The sequence below is a fragment of the Dendrobium catenatum genome, unplaced genomic scaffold (genome assembly GCF_001605985.2).
Source record: "Dendrobium catenatum unplaced genomic scaffold, ASM160598v2 fragScaff_scaffold_506, whole genome shotgun sequence".
Lineage (NCBI taxonomy): Eukaryota > Viridiplantae > Streptophyta > Magnoliopsida > Asparagales > Orchidaceae > Dendrobium > Dendrobium catenatum.
Window position 1 is genome coordinate 853,755 of NW_021318968.1, and position 20,405 is coordinate 874,159.

The 20,405-nt window shown below is 35.6% G+C and overlaps 1 protein-coding gene across 1 annotated transcript; it reads right to left on the bottom strand.

Moving 5' to 3' along the window:
* Positions 1-15,077: 15,077 nt before the first annotated feature.
* On the bottom strand, positions 15,078-16,765 carry LOC110107723 (receptor-interacting serine/threonine-protein kinase 4). The gene has a single exon (XM_020838078.2). The coding sequence runs from the start codon at positions 16,728-16,730 to the stop codon at positions 15,519-15,521; it is 1,212 nt and encodes a 403-aa protein (XP_020693737.1). The 5' UTR covers positions 16,731-16,765; the 3' UTR covers positions 15,078-15,518.
* Positions 16,766-20,405: the final 3,640 nt, after the last annotated feature.

The window sequence follows — 20,405 nt, forward strand, 5'->3', positions numbered from 1 at the left end:
ATGGAGGCTTGACTATGAATGATAACAGAGGAGTGCATGTGACAGACAATGAAGGGGAATGCGTCCGAGAACAAAAACTCGAACGCCTCTGAAAATGGTGAATGATGACGATTAGGACCAAGGGCGGAGACTTCGGCTACGTTTCACCTGAAAATGGACTACTAAAGTCTCTAAACATTGTTTCTCGCGAAAATGGTAGAAATGGTGTTTACGGACAAAAATTTTAGCAAAATTTTTGCTAGAAAATTTTGATAAATTTTGGTTGAAATTTTCTTTGGAAATTCCTCTTGCCGATTTAAAACCTATGGAATTTCCGACGGAAATTCTAGTGGTCCATTTAAAACCCACAAAATTTCCAGCAAAAATTTTCGCTCAAAAATCCACTTTCAGTAGGGCCGCCGGCTTAAGAGTAAGTTTTACTCACATACACCTCTACACGCAAAAATAGGGGTTGGTTCAAAAAAAAAATGACAAGTAGCTAATTTTATGATAGGTAAATGTTGAGTTATGGATTCAATGCTCCAAAATTACATTGATAAAATAGTAGCAAATGATTGACCCTCTCAAAGGCCTAAACATTTGAATTGAAAATAACTATGTATTGATGTATTAAATAGTTAGGATAATTTTTTTACTCCTTTGCTTTTCATATTACAACCAAAATTTCTATTGAGCCACTACTCTTTCATTACTTTCAAGAAATTTTTCCGCTAGAAAATTTCTTTCTGCAAATGCTTTTAAAAAAATTTATTTTCTTCACCGCAACTTTATGATCATCTTTATAAAAAATTACAGTCATCTCAAACTTCCCCATCTAACACTTACCTACTTGTCGATGTGCCTTATGAAATGGTGAGAAGTTAATAAAGCAATTACTAAATAGAACTTTGAACCATGCTGTGTTTGAAGCTTACTGAGCATTTCGCATGCACCATTGTTCAAATCCTTCTTATTGTTCTTATTACTCCGCTTAGTGGCGAATTATTGTGTCTGGTCACCGGATGTCCGGACATCCAATCCGGTGACGCCACGTCACTCAAATGCACTGGGTCCCGGTGGTGACGTGGCGACACTGGATTGGTGTCTGGACGAATCCGGACACCGGACTCAATAATTTGCCCTGTTGTTGAGACAAATTTCTTATTTTTTTGTTATAAACATGATTGCCAGTGAATTGAAAAATGATGATTTAATTAGGAGGATAATTAAGTGTTCTTGGATCCCTTTTGAGCATTGATAATATCATCAAAAAATTATCTTGATCGGGCATGAATTTTGAGGGAAAATCAACTTGGAAATTTCAAAAATTAAATTGGAGATCATTTGAACTCAGATTACAGCAAACTTATAGTCGAACTGAACGTCTCAAAAATATGAACCCAACGACACTGAATTCAATTCAATCTGAGCCCAGATGAGTCCAAATCAAAAATCCGAAGCGCATTTGGAAGGTTCAAACCATAATTTTTATTATCAAACAGTTTTTACCCTTTGTAATTGAATCGTGCATGCGGCTTGCCGAGACAAATCCAACGAGTCCAAGATCATTAAATTATGATATAATTAAGACATTTAAATACCCAATAAATGGTCTATGATCAAGGGAATCAACATCGGCTGTCCATTCCAAGAAAACTATAATTAGACCCATCATTTTTCATGAGAGGGGGCCAAGAAAGAAGAGAATTAAGAAAATGAATAAGGGAAAATTGAGTTATCTTGCCACCATACTCCTCCTCAACCACTGTTAGACTTCCACCCGGCAGTCGACCGACGCTGGACTTCCATCCGGCAGCCGACTGAACCTGAAATTCTACCTGCCAGCATACCGATGCCAGACTTATGCCCGACCGCCAACTGACGTCGGACTTCTGCCTCACTGCCGACTAACGCCAAACTTCTGCCCGACTACCGACTGGCGTTGGACTTCCGCCAGACCATCAATTGAAGATGGATTTCCGCCCAACAACTAAACGTCTCAAGATTTCTGATCTCCACTCGTAATTGGACGACTTTAACTCAGCGTTTGATTATTGAAATCTGATTGTTCTCAATTTCAAGGACGAGTCAGCCACATGTATTCAAATCAAATACTAGTTGAATTATTTTAATTGGGCGTGATCCCGTGGTTTTTCTCTTTTCCAGGATTTTCCACCTAAAAATTCTGGTGTTTCATTTTTCTTCTGTTTGTATGCTGGATATTCGTACAACGGTGAAACAAAAATTCCTAACTCTATCGCCGCGTATATTCAAGCCCGCAACAAGCATATTGATAGCAACAAGGATTATTCTCTCTACAAGAAAGGCAAGTGCAACAATACGATGGATATCAATGTTCCAAAAAATCCCAGATCTTCTTCCACGTTTCACATCTCTGCTTCGTCTGGTTCTTTTGCAGAAACTGGATAACTATTCCAAGTTTCATCCAGTTTCAATGGAGTTCTTTTCAATTCTTATTTGACTTAGACTTCTGATTACATCTGCTGGTTTCTCTATCAGCTCTGCCACATCAATATTAACAGAAGTTTTGTATTGCATTAACTGTAATTATCTTTGTAATTTGTTCAAATAGTCATTTTCGGTGGATAACTACAGGGTTAATAATACCTAGTTTTTGCTAATCCCCAATGCACAAATCACTAACTGCGTTACTGCTATCGATTACGGATTTGTTTGTTTTTTTTGGTGTTTTTGTAAAAGAGAGTTTTAAAATACATTAGTTCAGAAAATTGAGTTTTTTAACCGAGAAGCATATATAAAAAACTTTCTCAAAATTGCAGAAAAGTACATTTCTATCACATAACAAGCCCGATGCATTCCTCCACTTCAACCACCCAACTTGAATTCTGCTGATAATATCCCCATCTATTTCACCATCACTCTGAACAATAGATCCAAGATATCTAAAACGTGTACTCTTATTAATGACTTGATCGCCCAAAGTCACAATCCCCTCACTAGGTCTATTACTACTAAAATTACACTCTATATATTCCGTCTTAGATCTACTCAAGCGAAAACCTTTAGACTCTAAAGTTGACCTCCATAATTCAAGTTTACCTTCAACTCCCTCTCTAGTCTTATCAACAAGAAGAATATCATCGGCAAAAAGCATACACCAAGGTACATCCTCTTGCAAATGTCTATTGAGAACATCCATGACTAAAGCAAAAAGATATGGGCTTAAGGATGATCCTTGATGTAACCCAACCGAAATAGGGAAATACTTGGTCAAACCACCTTGTGTTTGAACACAAGTAAAATGGAATCTCATTCTTCAACATTTCATATATGAATTTCATGTCTTATTAATACAATTGTCCTTTGCCAACCAGATTCCTATCAAGATCAGCTATACACAGTTGCTGTTCAACTATTGTCATCTTCTGAACACTTCATGTTTTTGAATGAGCAATGCTTTTTTTTTTTAAAAAAAAGTTCTTTTTATTTTTTGACCTTATTTTGATATAGTAATGATAGTGACTTTGGAGTCTGTCTTGTAGGCTTCCGTCAATCAAATTGAAGTTTCCCTGCATTTTCTTACAGCCAACGATTAGAAAATGGAAAAATTATCTTTTTCTTATATGCTTGAGGAAAAAGGAAGCCCTAAAAACTTTTAATTTTTGATACAACTTGAAAATCCGACTCGAATCCGGTCTGAAAATTTCGGGTTAGACCCGACCAGATTTCAAAACGGGTCGAGTTCGGGTTTATAAATCTGACCCGTTTGAAATTTTGGGTTGGATTTTGGTTGAACTGGAAACTCGAAAGCGACCCGATTGACCACACCAGTTCCACACTCACTTGGATAGCATTCGCACTTGCCTAACCAAACCCAGATCCACCTCTTTCCCTCTCCCGCGTAAGGGTCCGCACTCTCCTCGGGTCAGAAGTTGGTTTGGTTCTGGTCCAATAAAGTGACCCATTTTTTAAAACTGAGACGAGTTCGGGTCGGCTCAAGTAGTGTCGGGTCAATTCCGGGACCCAATTTTGGCAGCGCTAGGGACAGGTTCGTGGATCTTTTTTCTCCATTGTGTCCTATTAAAAGTGAAATTCTCATTTAAATGTTTTAAATGATTCATGTCATGATTATTCGACAAATCTTAAGCTATATGTCGACTACCTAACGCAACTCTCCAATTTCTTATTCGAGATTCTGAACCCGACAACGGCTATTTTAGTTATATAAATGTTAATTAGATATCTTTATATCAGAAAAAAAAACTAAGATATTGAAATATACATTTTAATTATTCAAATTAATTATTTTAATCAGATGCCTTCTGGTCTATCAGTCAAGGATGACTTGCAGGAGCATCTGCTTAATGAGAGAAATGAAGAAGAGAAGGAAACTGCCTCAGGCAGGGAGAGTCAAGATATGATAAACATTGGAGAAGACTGTAGAAAATAAAATATTAGGAAGTTGAGATCTTTAAGCTAATATTTGTCCTTCAGAGATGCTGAACTGATTTGAAGGTTAAAGATCAATCCTGAAGTGTCTTTTGTTTCTATTGTTGAAAGTGAAATCAGCCACCTCTTTGTTATATTATCAGCTTGATTGCAAGCAAAGTTTGTTTATTGTTTATGTCATCCTTTCCATTTGAATTGTTTGAAAAAGAAAAAATAAAGCTAAGATATTGGTTTTTAAATAGAAAATCTGTCCTAGTTTGAATTTGTTTTAGTTCAAATTGAGCTTTAATTCAAACATATTAGGACAAAATTATTAGGAAAAGCAGGTGCTCATCCCACCGACTCCCTCACTTGATTGATTAGCCATGAAGAAATTAAAAGAGGGGAAGAAGAGAGAGGATTTTGGATTATATTTGTCAGTCATTCGTGTTATATATTTTATTATATTCTTTGTAAATAGCTAATCTCTTACTTATGTTTTCAATGATTTTAATTTCTATGGATTTTATTTCTTTTAATTTATCAAAAATGCATTATTTCCTAATTTTATAAGTTTTCACAGTGCAAATTTGGATATGTTATAGATTTGATCATTCTAAATGATTTGATATAATTTTATTATATTTTAAATGAAGTACTGGGATATCATATACATGATATACTAACTCAACGTGATAACTTACTAATCCACGTGATTCACTGATTGAAAGTCATAAGGAGCTGGAGATTGATTGAGCGTTATAAGGAGTCGAGACGACTAATTCACATGATTCAATGGGAGTTATAAGAAGTATATGGATTGGGAGTTATAAGGGGCAACTAATTGAGAGTAATAAATGCAGGAGCAAGATACTCTTAAGATAAACTCATTGAATATCTGAATACTAATACTGACACTGCTATGAATATTATACTGATATTAGGACTGACACTAATATTATTTACTGTCATGAACACTATTTAACGTTATTAATTATGATACTAATATTATTACTAGCATTAGTATTGTTGACTGTTATTGCTACTGTGATTGATGATGTAATGAATTGAGATGCAATGAACTATAGAAAGATAAATTAATACAGATAATCAATATAAGAGAGAGAGAGAGAGAGAGAGAGAGAGAGAGAGAGAGAGAGAGAGAGGCAAGAGAGAGAGAGAGAGCAAGAGAGAGGCAATAGAGAGAGATATTTCTTTATATGATTTATAACATATTGTTCTCTTTTATTTTGCATTGATTTCAGTTGTAAGATTTTAGTTATTTGTTGGACTATGTGCTCATTATGCGATTTTACATATTTTCAGGAAAAGATAAAGATCATATGATTTGAGGCTCCGGACAAGACAAAAAATTAATCATGTTTCTTTCCATTGTTCATTGGTAAGCTCTAGCTAAATGGTTAAAATGAAAGACATATGTACTTCTTTCAATATAGATCATGGAGTGTGACATCTGTGTTCTTAAAAAACTACTTCATAGAACAATAAAAAAAATTGTCTCAAACAAAATCTAAAGCTACAAACTTTTATTTGTAATTTTTTCAAGACCTCTATTAAAATCTCACTCACCAAATATAATAAAATCTCTTAGAGATATCTTTCATCCATCTTTTCCTCATCTTCTTCGCTCCTCTTGAGCATCTATGAGCATCCCAATGAGTGCCTAAGCTACAAACATTTAGAAGAAAGCTTATCTCCATGTCATCTATTATTTTTTTTCTACGTTTGTTCATCAAGTTGGCGTTGGACTTGAATTCAGCCGTCTCATGATAAGCTTAAAATAATAAATATAAGATATAAATTGATATTTATAACTAATGTTATAATATATATTCATATTATCTGGAAAATAATTAATATAAGCTGACTAAAAAAATAAATAAATAAAAATAAAAATTAGAGCGGCTTCAGGAATGGATGACCAACAAAATAATTTCAAGGTTGAAATTGAATGGAAGCTGCAAGTGACCTTTTTATATCCTTGAAAGTCAAAACCAATTAGCTTTTTGTTATTTAATTAAATATCTTAATGCCAAGCTGTATTAATTTATATTCTTCCATCATAGCTGCGTACCATAAGTGTTTAATTATGACAAGATTTATGTATTTATCTAGTCTTTAATGGGTTATTTACACGCAATTAGTTAAATATATTCACTATTTTTTTTTAAAGAAAATGCCTAAAATTTTATTTGCAAGTTATGGTTCTCCTCACACGAAGTCAGTCTCATTGTTGCCTTCCCCTATGAGCTCCATTATCTTCGCAATATAAGACGAAGAGAATTTAATAATTAGACATATAGATGTTAGTTTTATGTGGAATATAAGTGTGTTGATCAACCGGGGTGTACTATTGCCTCAGATCTCAATTCAGTCTATTGAGCTTGCTGGAGGGTTGTGAGAATCCCCACCCTATTTGGGTTCAAGTACTATGCACAAAATAAAAAAAAATTCTTTGAAATTGTATAGTGTTGTGCAAAGCCCTGCATTGGATACTCATACCCACACCCACTCATGTACCCACCCATACCCATTGAGTATGGGTGGGTATGGGTACTCCCATGACCTTGTGGGTGGGTATGAGTAGGTACCCAAAATCGGGGGATAAATCAATATGCATTGCTAATCACTGTATATCTTATATTACTTCAATCCTCACTACGTAGTATGTAGCACTTAACCACACTGCGACTACGATAAATTCTGATATGCAGCTTGAAAGTTTGCAATCATAGCAAATGACAACAAGCCTCAAGGCCATCAGTCCATAGTAGACTGCGTTCAAAAAACATGGAAAGTGGGTGAGTATAGGTGGGTACGACATCCCAAAAGTTATCATGGGTGGGCATGCATGGGTGAGCGAAGCCCATCCGAATAAAGCATGGGTACCCAATGGGTACCCAACCAAGACCCCATGTAGGGCTTTGGTGTTGTGGCATTGTATACCGGAGGGCCCCGATAGTGCATAGCTTGCTGGAGAAAGACAAAGAGCAGAGCGTGCGCTGCTACAACATTGATAGGGCTCTACGGGGCATTAGGCAGACTAGAGACAGAGAGTAGTTGAAGGTCTCGACACTACGTCCCAGTCAGAATTGGCTTAAATTTGGCTCATTAGCCCATCAATCTCGACTCACGAACCATTTATCAAGTCAAATACGAGCCGACTTATGAGTTGATTTAACTCACTTACACCCCTGACCATACATACTGCCCACCCTATCTACCATTCACTTCCCATACTGCCACTTCAAAGAGGAGGCTGCTAAGCTAACTCCCTCGTGATTTCTTTTTCAAGCTAAGGTGCATTGCGGCCCCTTTTCTCCTCCGTTATGGCAAGTTGAGATCCTCCTATTTATTTATTTATTATTTTTTTAAAAAAAGTAAACAATAGTTTATTTGAAATAATTAACACAACAGTTAAGTATTTAATAAACAATAGCTTTCTAATAAAAAAATTATAATTTAAAAAAAAAAAAGTTGTACTAAAAAGTTATTTGAAAAATAATAACAAAACTGTCCCAAATAAAATCTTAGTCATATTATATTATATTATTGTTAGATACTTCTGATGCATTTAATACTGATATGCATGTGAAGATCCACCTTAATATCATTTCCTTTTATTTCCCCAAGAGACATATATATTATAGTAAAGACCCTTAAATGATTTAGAAATGTATCATTTTTACCTTGATTTTCAATTTAAAAAAACAAATATAAAATTTGTCTCTTATTAAGCTTATGTTGCGAAGTTCTAACCTTAAAAAATAAAAATAAAACTCAAAAAATTCTAACAATTATAAAAAAAAAGCACTCTCCGACACTGCAAAATTTAAATTAGCAGTATCGCACACAATTATTACATAAAAAGACTAAAAATATAAATTTTTTAATCAGTTGGTTCTAAATAAAATGGGAGCACATTCTAATCCATTGCATTTATCTAATCCATTCAAATCTGAATGTCCCAAGCAGAAGCCTTTGTCCATTACTCTGTACGTATTCCCTCACGGACAAGACCATCGCTGCATGAAGCCGCCTGAAACGCTAAAGCAGCCTATTTATTTTCCAACGGACAGAAATGTAAATTAGTTTTTACTCTATACTTTGGACAGACTTTTATGTTTATTTTTTTGTTGGTTTTGGATGTAATTTAGTTTTTGCATGTAATACGAAGGCTTAATTATCTCTAATGATTTGGTAAGTAGACCCTGTTGCGTGCAAATTGTGATTGTTTGGGGTGTTTTATAATAAATGTTGTAAAAATAATTAAAATAACAAGAAAATGATGGGAAAATTAGACAAAACAAATGAGAGTGGCATTATGCTTCTAAATTAATTTATAATTTTGATGCGTGCTCGAAATTTTGTTGGATAGAGAAAATTTAATAATCATAATTGCGATTAGTGATTGAAATACAATCAGTGAATCAAATACTAAAAAGAAAAACATTAAGTTAAGGCAGTAATTCTTTAATATGTAGAGATGGCATCACCTAAAGATGTTGGGCAAGTTGGCATAAGAAGGTCAAAATGGAGACTGAGGGTAGTTAGGATTACTCATCTTCTATAAGCTATTTTACATATTTTTTGAAAATTTTATGGACATTTTGACTGTAATATATATTATTAAATTTTACTGGGTAAAATAAACGTTATGTTTCTTGAAGCTATAAGCTATTTTACAGATTTTCATGCATTTTATATTACATTTCATACAACTTATATAAGATAAATGTGATATTTGCATGTAAGCAAGGGATGATGGTTGTTAACACTATACTTTATACAAGTTGACTCTTAAAATATCATTGGTGGGCCAACAGGGTTTCCTTTAAAGGTGATTTGTGAGGTTATCTTGGTTATAGCCTGAAAATGATGACCAATTATACTGACATACAGAGGATAATGACTCTTAATGAGTTATTGAAAGCTACATGTAATAATAATAATGAAAAAGATTATGTAATGACAATAATAATGATGATGACATGGTGATACAAAGAATATAGATGAAAAAATAAAAATATTACATTAAAATTGGATGACCTACCTTGATGAATCATTTACTGATGCATACATACATTAATAATATTAATAGATAGATTATTAATGTATGTGCATAAATAGCATATGGATAGATACATGTACATATTATATATGATAAATAATAGATAAGATGGATAAGACTAATGATATTGATACATGTATGCTTAGGATTCATTTACTAACAAAATGATACTCATGAATGATTATAATACCGATGTGTTTTTCCTTGATGTATTGATTTATTGATTACCAATGTGTTTATATTCTTGAATTTGTTACTAATTTATGGATTTAAGCATAATGAATCTTGTTTTGTTATTGATCATATTTAGTCATACTAGTGATAATTAATCATTGATGATATTGAATACTATTTATTTTATGGATTGAGATGAGCATGCATATTGATTCTTTAAGTTTCGCATTGGAAGCTTTAATGAATTTTAGGTTCATGTTGGGCTTTATAAGCTCATTATATAATTTTGATTGATTTTAGGTCAGAGAAGGGGTCCAAATTCGATGGAGTGAGACCAATTGAGATCTTCAAGTTCTTCTTCTTTTGTAATTTATTTTCTTTTATTCTTTTGTAGTCATGAGCTTTTGACAGACTATTGATTGTAAGTGATCTCCTAAGTATTGTTAATGTGATTTTGGTTAATAAATATAGTGAAATATTTGGTTGTATATGATTATTAGTTGTTTTGGCTAGATTGATTTATGTTGATAAATTTATAGAAGCTCTAGTTGATTAACTAAGAGATTAAAATAGGCAATGGACATATGGACCATGCTAATTAGGATATATATATAATGGACAAAATGCAACAACTGTTTCAACAAGTTATGACAGTTTAATGCAGCTTGCCAGTATACTTGCACAAGTAATGAGCGATGACCATTATAAGCTGATGGGACATAAGAAATTATAAAATCATAGACATCTACATATATTTATAAACTAAAGCCGCCATTATTTAAAGGAACTGTAGAATCTTGTATAGTAGAAGACTGGTTGTTGAGGGTAGAGAAAATATTTAATAGCATGTAGTGTCCATAGAACAAAAAAGGATCACTAGCATTGTTTCAATTTAAAGAAGAGACTGATATATGATGGATAGGATAGCAATAGAAAAAATTTCAGGGCAAGATGAATGTAGAGATTTTATGGGCAGAGTTTATTGTTATTTTTAGAGATTGGTTTGCACCTCCATCAACCTAATAATAAATGCATGAAGCTTTCATAAGATTAGAGCATAGGAACATAATAGTGATGTAGTATGAAGCTGAATTTATTACACTTGTAAGGTACACCCCATAGTTGATTAATACAATGAAAGAAAAATGCTATAATTTTTTTTAGGGGACTGTGAGATGAATTGAGACATCTAATGCTGCTGAGAATTCAATAATTTTTAGAATTATTGGAGAGAGGGAGACTAGTCTCAACTCAGACAAGATATGAGAAGGAAAAGATTGGGAGAAGATATAACCCAGTTAGATAGTAGTGAAAAAAGTAGTAAATTTTTAGACAGCAGGAAGGGATCTAAGTCGAGTGTGGAAAGTGTACCTGAGTATGCCCGATGTCGTAAAAGATATACTTGACTGGGAAATGTTTCAAATGTGGACAGTGATGACACCAGATATATGATTGTCCACTATAGTGATAAGAATAGAATATGGATTCTGAGGAGAGAAAGTCAGGCAAGACTATAAGCAGAGGATTATTGGATCCAAAGTTTACAATAAAGGATCCATCAGCAAGACAAATGGATGAGAAGTTATTGAGGGTCAAAGAGAACATGCACAGTCTGTTATACTATCACTAATATCAGTACGATCCAAAGTTTACTGCCTGATCCAGCAGAATGATAGGGATTCACCTGGAGGATCCACTGGGAGAATTTTTAATTTTGTGCATTAAATTTTAAGTGATTAGAGTTCCATTGAATGTTGATTGATTTCTATTGAACTTAAGATTGATTTATTGCAATGAATGATAAGTCGATGATCAATATTATTTTTGAGATTATTAAATGGTTTTTTATTTTATTTTTCTTTTAATTATATTGCTTTGTTTTGGAAAGTTTATAAATTAAATTTATTTTATTGACTTATTTTGATTATTTTTGCTCGTGGAAATGTTGAGGATGATATTTTTCTAAGGTGGATAAATTGTAACAACCTCAAAATAGGAAAAGTATGTTATGAAAAGTATTTTAAAATAAAAATTGAATTTTGTTAAATTGGAGCTCTTCGATGTTGTGCTTGAGAGTGCTACAATGTTATGCTTGAGAACGCACAATTGCGCTAGAAGTCATTGTCACTACATTGAATGATATGTTCTATAATAATTCTGGATTCAACATGCAGCACTTCAGTACTGGGCCAGAGTGTTGCAGATATATATATATATATATATATTTCAAAAATCCTAAACACTAAAGCCCTCAGCCACCCTCCATTAGTATTCGTTCATTGTGGAAGAAAGAAGAGAGGGAAAGGGAGAGGGAGAGGAAGAGGAGAGAGGGGAGAAAGAAAATTAGATTTTTGGTCATTTTTATCCATTACTTTAGTTAAGAAATGTCTTTTGATTATTATAAGTAACATGAATCCTACTTTGATTTTCAATTATTTTGAATTTGACAAATTTAATCTTTTTTAAATTGATAAAATACTTTTTTGCCTCATTCATTGTACTTTTATCATGTTAATTTTCATATATGATATATATATATATATTTTATGGATACTTTCACTATAATATTACTAAATTTTACAATATAAAATGAAAGTCATGATTTTCTAAAGCAATAGGCTATTATACAGATGTTCATGTATTTTATAGATTTGAGCATTTCATACAAATGATATAAAATAAATGTGGTATTTATATGTAAGCAAGGAACATTGGTTGTTAACACTATAATTTATATGAAATTTCTCTTAAAACATAGCGTAAGAGGGTTAGTTGATGGGTCTTTCTTTAAAGAAAATTTGTGGTGTTATCCTAGTTATAGCCTATAAATCATGAAAGATTATATCAACGGGCAGAAGGTGAATGCTCCTAATGATTTATTGAAAGCCACTTGTAATAATAATAATGATAAATATGATGCAATGATAATAATGATAATATAATGATATAATGAATACAAATGAAAGAATAAAAGTACCACACTAAAGCTAGATGCCCTATCTTGCTAAATCACATACTAATGCACACATGCATTGATAATATTGATAGATAGATTAGTAATGTGTATGCATAAACAGTATATGAATGGATACATGCACTCATTGTATATGATATATAATATATAAGATGGATAAGACCAATGGCATTGATACATGTATGCTTATGATTCATCTACTAAAAAAATGATGCTCTTGAATGATTATATTATTGATGTGTTATTCCTTACTGTACTGATTTATCGATAACCAACTCATTTATATTCTTGCACATTTTGTTGATTTATAGATTTAAGTGTAATGAATATTATTTCATTATTGATCATATTGAGTCGTACTAGTGATAACTGATCATTGATGATATTGAATGCTATTAATTTTATGGATTGAGATGAGCATGTATATTGATTCTTTAAATTTTATATTGGAAGTGTTAGTGAGTTTTGGGTTTTTGGTGGACTATGTAAGCTCATTATGTGATTTTGATTGATTTTAGGTCAGGGAAGGAGTCAGGATTCGGTGGATGGATTCCACCTGAGATCTTGAAGTTCTTCTTTTGATTTTGTTTTATATTTTCTTTTAATCTTTTGTAGTCAAAAGCTTTTGATAGATTATTGATTGTAAGTGATCTCATAGCTATTATAAATGTGATTTTGGTGAATGAATATAATGAAATATTTGGATGTATATGATTTTTTGTTGCTTTTTTTTTATTGATTTATGTTTATGAATTCATAGAAGTTTCGGTTGATTAATTAGAAGATTAAAACATACATTTCTTCCAAATTTGTTCTTGGGGCGTGACAGCATGAATGGTTACAACTATAGTATGTATAAGAAATGGCAGAAAAATGCATGATATAACTATTATAAACATGAGGCTAAAGCCCTGGTGGACGTGTAGACACTCCATTTAACGTGGACTAGGAATGCCTTTTACAAGTATCTGAGATGATCTACATACTTAATAGACGTGATCGCCCCATCTGCATATGCATAGGTGAGTACTCCTTAAGCAATTGTCCCTAGGGATATTGCTCCTTAGGCAAGTTCCCCTCTAATTAGAGAGACTGTCCTTATGGCTACAGTGAATCCCTCTCGGGTGAGTGCCCTTTGGCTAAGATGAGTTCCCTTGGTCGAGTGCCCATTTGTCTTTGGCAAGTTCCCCCTCTGGCATTCCTTTTACTTTTTAGCAAGTCCACCCAACATCATTAACTCTTTTAAATTGATGTATTTGAACGATATCGGAGCCAAGATTTATCTTTTGTGGGGGCACAAATTATACATATTTAGAATACTCTCATCCTTTTTCATCTGTCTATGACTAGTATAGAATTTTGTAAAATTGTTTATAAGATTTTTTATCATACTTATAATGGAGATTTGGATTATCTATTTTAAAATTCCTGTTAAAAGAGATTTGAAAATTTAAAAATTTATAAATTACATAAAGATACTCATTTCCTCGTCTATAAATTAATATAGATTTTGAGGGAGGATTTAATAGGCAGTTTATTATAATAATTTCTTCTAAAATTCTTTAGAAAATAACGAAAAAATGAATAAGACCAAAGTGGAGGTCATACAGCAATCAATTAACAAAAAAAAAAATATCAGTTTGAGAGATCTAATAATGTTAGAGTTCATTTGTATGCCTTGAGCAATATCGAAATTGATAGGAAATGGCGTGATTAAAAATAATAAATAATAAATAATTTGAATAAAAAATTAATTTATGCCTCCCACATTAACAAACAGTGCTGAATTGACTCTCCAGATTAGATTGGTTAAGAAAATAGTTTATTTATTCAAAATAGCTGAACCTAATGTAAAGTATAATATTTAAACCAATCTTTGTATTAAGGAAAACATGGTGCCAGATAGTTTTGTCGCATAACATGAAGAAAGAAATTCGTGATTGCTCGCTAACAGGAGAGGTTATTACGTGTGGAGTTAGGACATAGAGAAACTTTCAGTTTTATGACTATGAATAGTAAAAGCGCAGTTACTGTTCACTACTAAGATTTTACTGTTCACCCCTGCATTTTTAATGCACTTTTACTATTCATGAGAAAAAACCGAATGGTTCTCTGCATCCGGATTCTGCACATAATAATCTATCCACAAGAATAATTATTTTGTGTGGACACATAAGTCATTCGGAGTCAAATCAGAGCATTTCACGTTATCTCCTTGTTGTGTATCACGTCTGTGTACCCGTTGTGTACCGTATGATATGGCGTACTCTGATTCGCCTTCAAACACAGAGCTACATCCGACATCTGCATAGAATAATTTCTACATGCTAACAAGATCTGCGGCGATTGAGAGGAAGAATTTACAACTTCCTAGATAGTTACATATACCTTAAACAATAAAGGTAGCAGACCAACGGGATTAGATCTAGCAATAATGAAATCGTCTCAGGATCAAATCAGCAGCGGTTGGCGCGCAAATGTTTTGACTTATGAGCTCAGTGAAGAATACAACCAATCAGCCATTACATAAAGCTCTTTCGCAAACAAAACCGGATGCGGTTATAATCAACGTTCGACTCCATGCTTCACCAACTTCCTTCAAAACCTCTTCATTTCTAATGACTTTAGTTTCATAGAAATTGAATGAAAATGAAATCACGATCACCAGTCAACTGGATAATGACTGGGAGGAACAATTGAGCAGATTTTTTGCTCTGAAAAAGTAAATTTTCAATTTTAATGGAGTCACCTCACCTCACCTCACCTCATGGTCATGATACAGAAGAGTAACCAACCTGGGTGCGATCAAGCCTCTGTTCTGATAATGTACAAGTAAAGCAAAAAAAAAAGAAGAAAAATGAGTTTTTGATCCTTCTCCTCCTACGGCTTTCAATTCCCAGTATTTACAAGAGCAGCAGCTGAAGCGGCTTCCCCATGAGACTCCCAAACTGGTTGATCCAAGCACGCCTCGGCCAACACAGCCTCATCTATAAGAGGAGAAGCTGAAACCGCCGCCACCTTGCCGCAACGCGCCGCCCGAATCAGCTCGTCCTCAGGCCGGAGAATATCGAACAAATGTGAGTGCCCCTTCTTCACCGCGATGTCAAACGCCGTCTTTCTCCTCAACCACCACTTAACGCCTCGTGTCACAGCGAGCCTCGGGTTGAAGTCAGAGGATTTTATTAAAAGCGAGGTGGCCTCGAGGTGGCCGCCGGCGGCGGCATAGTGGAGTGGGGTCCATCCGCGAGCGTCGGTTCGCTCTGGATCGCCGCCGCAGGAGAGGCAGAGGCGGAGGGCATCGACGCTGCCTTCTGCCGCTGCTGCGTGGACAGGCGTTCGGCCATCGGCATCAGCCATGTCAGCCCAGTCGAGCCCGAGATCCGATTCGGCGAGGAGGAACAGGATTAGATCCGTCCGGTTCACGGCCGCCGCCTCGTTTAACGGGCGATCAGTGGCTCCGGCCTTGACGAGAACTTCCACGGCCTCCGCACACCCAGCGGAGACTGCTAGGGAGATCGCGGACCTCCCGCCGGCTGCGGGGCGGGAATTGGGGTTTGCACCGGCGGAGAGAAGGGACGAAACTGCGTTGCCGCCGCTGCTATCCCCGGCGGCGAGGAGCAGTGCGGCAGAGAGCTCCGGAGGGGTGCAGGAGGGGATGATGCTTGCAAGGAGGGAGGAGGTTGAACCACTGCCTAAGAGCAGGGAGCGAAGGGAGTGGGGGCCGATGAGATGGATGGGGAGCGAGGCGTCGCGGAAGAGGGGGAGAGCAGGGCGGGAGAAGAAGTGGCGAAGGGCGGCGGAGTTAGCGCGCTGGAGGGCGGGGGCCAGGGCTGTTCCGACGACGACGACGTCCGGAGGGGAGACGAGGGGCGGCGAGGCCGTGGGGAGGAGCACGAGGGTGAATACAGCGGAGGAGAGAGGCGGGAGGAGGGCGACGGCGTCGGGTGAGAATGAATAGGAAGTTGGACGGACGGTTGAAAGCTTGACGGCGACCGGCATCGTGTGGATGAGGCTGGTGATTTTGAAGGTGGCTGTGCAGCGATACGATGGCCGGAAATGGAGCTCCAGCTTAGCCGCCTCCACCTTCACAAGCCTATCCATCTTAATAAGGGTGAATGAACTGTAAAGCGAACAGAGGTGAGAATAAAGTGTTACAAGAGAAAATGTAAAATTAAATGACTAAACCTTGCATAAGCAGTAAAAAAACAAAACCTTATGCAAAGTCCGAAAAAATCACAACTATACCACTCAAATACAATGACAAAAAATAAAATAAAATTCGCAGATCAAAACTTGAACAGGATCCTGATATCTCTTGTAACGAAAAGCCACGAGCAGAGATGTTCCAGAGCACAGCAAAAAGTGGCAGGTTGCCCCGAAGGCCCTCCAAGGGAAAGAAATAACAGAGAATATCAACGGAGCATCATCATTGTCCTGATTATAAACACCGAACCAGCAAACAACAACTGATTCCAATACACCATCCCACCAATCAGAAATTCTCCAGTAACTCATTAGAATTTTTCCACCTAGAGACTTTCTCAATAATCAGCCTTTTGATAAGATAATGAAGAGAGGAAGAGCTACGAAACTCATTACCGAATCTCCTGCAATTTCTTTCTCTCCAAAGTTGATAAATGATGCAGCAAATCATTAGGAAATAGAAATTCCTAAGGTATTGGGAATAAGAAAATTCATTCTCCACCCATTGGCACAGTTGCAGAATAGTAGGTCTAAAGAAAAAGTTCTTCGATCCAGGGATAAGAGAGTTCAGTATCGAAAAAGAGTAGGAACACTAAAAGAACAGATGATTCACAGTTTCAGGAGAAGAATGGCAGAGAGAGCAGTTTTCTTGCACATAAATATATCTTAATTTTAAGGCATCCTGTGTTTTCAAACCCCCAACAAGAGCAAGCCAAACATATACCGAATGTTTCAAAATGTTCTTTTTGTGCAAAACATACTTATATCAGCTACAATCAGTCAAATGACTGTAGCAATCCAGCAGGAAATCTGAAAATTTAGGCTTGTCACAATGTTTCCAGATTAAACACACAGTTGAGTTGACCTGGATCTCATTTCTACAAACAGCAGTTCTTACATTCATAGGAATATCATTTGGCAACACCCAATTTGTATCAGATATATAATTCTTGAGGAGAGGATAAGAAAAGCTATCCAAAAATACACCTCCCACCAAATCCGCTAGAGAAGAGTTGTTACACCAATGGTCCCAAATAACAGATATAGGAGCATTAGGTGTAATAATGAACTTAAAATTTGATTTGGCCAAATCAGCAATCTTACAAACAGACATCCAAAATTTGCTAGCATCGGAAGATAGTGGACGCCAAGGAGATATATAGTGTGCAGTTAACCAGGCAGATAAAGGAGAGTTACAATTATACATTCGATATATGACAGAGCAGTTAAAAGCATGAGTAAGAGCACTTAAAGAAGGAATGCCCAAACCCCCTTTTAGTTTTGGCTTGCAAACAGTATCCCAGGATACCATATGCAGTTTGCTTAAGCTAATAATGTCTCCAAAGAATAGAAATTTAGAACAAGTTTTCTTAAAAAACTTAATAACAGTCTTAGGTAAGATGGAACCTCTGATCCAATATGCTATTGTGTTTTGAATAGTAAACTTTAAGTATTGCAGTCTCCCGGCCAGAGATAAAAGGTTAGCTTTCCATCCAGTAAATTTCTTATTCAACTTATCCATCAAAGGGAGGAAATCAATGACCTTCAACCTATAGAAGGAGATAGGAATGCCAAGGTATGTGATCTTTGATGCAACATTATAGATAGAGAGAGCTTGGCACAACCTATCTTGATTTCTTTGATTTTTTGAAAACATAGCAGAACACTTATCAAAATTAATATGCAAACCCGAGGCAATTGCAAATTCTTTAAGAATAGATGAAAGTGTTAAACAATTATCCACAGTAGCCTCTCCAATGATTAAAACATCATCCGCATAAAGAAGATGAGATAAGTGATAGTCACCATCTTTAAAACCTTTAAAACCTCTCTCTTCCAAAAGATTAGAAAAGGCATCCATGACCAAACAGAATAAATAAGGGTTGATAGGACATCCTTGCCTTAGCCCTGCAGATGAGGAGAAATAACCTTCCAATGCACCTTCAATTACCACAGAAAAATTAACATTTGTAATGCAAGCCTTAATCCATTGGATAAAAGGTTTAGGGAAACCTTTTTGAGACATACGTGCAAGTAAAAATTCTCTGGAGACCGAATCAAAGGCTTTTTTGATATCAATCTTGGCACAAAAAATGTTACCAAAACCTCTCTTATTAACCAAAGAAAGGATATCACTGGCAAGAAGAATACTATCAGTGGAAATTCTCGATTTCACAAAACCAGCTTGAGTTTTAACAATGAGAGGCATAATAGGTTTCATCCTACTTGCAATAATTTTGTAGAGAGTATTGCATAAAGAAATCGGCCTATAATCAGAGATAGAAGTGGCATTTCGATGTTTGGGAATGATAGCAAGTGCAGTAGCTTTGATCCCACTAGGAAGAAATCCTTTGAAGAAGAAAAATCTGATGGCTTTGCACACAAGCGGACCAATGATATGCCATCTAGATTTATAAAAGTGATAATTGAAACCATCAGGGCCAGGAGAGGATTTAGACGAGCCTTTAAAAACTACAACCTTGATTTCATCATCTAAAATAGGGGCAGTAAGCAAATTAGTGTAGAAATCAGGAACAGAAGACCCTATGGGAAAGACATCCACGTTCCTATATGAAGAAGGAAGAGGATTAAAAAGCTCCTGAAAATGCTCAATAATAGAATTGATCACCTCTTTCTTATCAGAAGTAGGATTACAGGAAAATAAATTAACAACAGATTTAGAACTTCCCATTCTACTTCTAATTTTAGCATAAAGAAATTTCAAATCATCTTCACCATGATGAAGCCAATTAATTTTAGCTCTCTGAATAATCCAACTGGCCTTCATAGAAGTTGTGAGACCTCGTTCCTTTACTGTAGCTGCTGGGAAAAGTGATTTTTCCCCAGAATCGGCCAGGACGATGGTGATATCGTCCAGGCCGATCAGTGCATTGAAAACAGCTGATTTCTGGAATGTTCTCTGGAGTGATTTCTGGACTGGATCGTCCTGGACGATTTGGATCGTCCTGGGACGATCAGATACGACAAGAATCCCGAGAGCATCGTCCTGAGAAATCGTCCAGGGCCGATTGGTTTTTGTTCTGATCGGCCAGGACGATGTGGCGATCGGCCGGGCCGATCAGACTAATGTTATAAGAAAATCAGCTCGTTTTGAGGAGAGAGAAAATCATTTTAAAATATCAGATATTTTCAAGAGAGAGAAAGAGCGGAAAAGCAAAGGAAGAAGTCCGATTTTGGGGCCCGCAGAGCGATTTTCGTCGTTCGTTGCTGTTGGATATTTTGTTTGTCTCGCTGTAAGGACTCCGAACCCTACTTCTGTTTTCGAAGATTTTGAGGTTTTGTAAAATGGTGCTCAGATTTGTGTTTTTGTAAGTGTTTTTCGTAACCGATTTGGTGCTGGCGAAGATTTCACCGCATAACTTTTGGTATGTTGTAGATGTGATTATTCTGCACGTTTTGATTATTTTCTGGCAGATTTCGTCCGGTCCGTTTTGGTTCTGCGGAGTTTTATTTTGACTGCAATTTATTATGATGTCCGAATTGGTTTGAGCAGTAAAAGAATAGTCTTATAATGTTGCTGTACACGTTCTGTATTAATTTGGTGACTTGTAA

Coding starts and splice junctions, on each gene's coding strand:
- LOC110107723 (XM_020838078.2), bottom strand. CDS start 16,730: ATGGATAGGCTTGTGAAGGTGGAGGCGGCTAAGCTGGAGCTCCATTTC.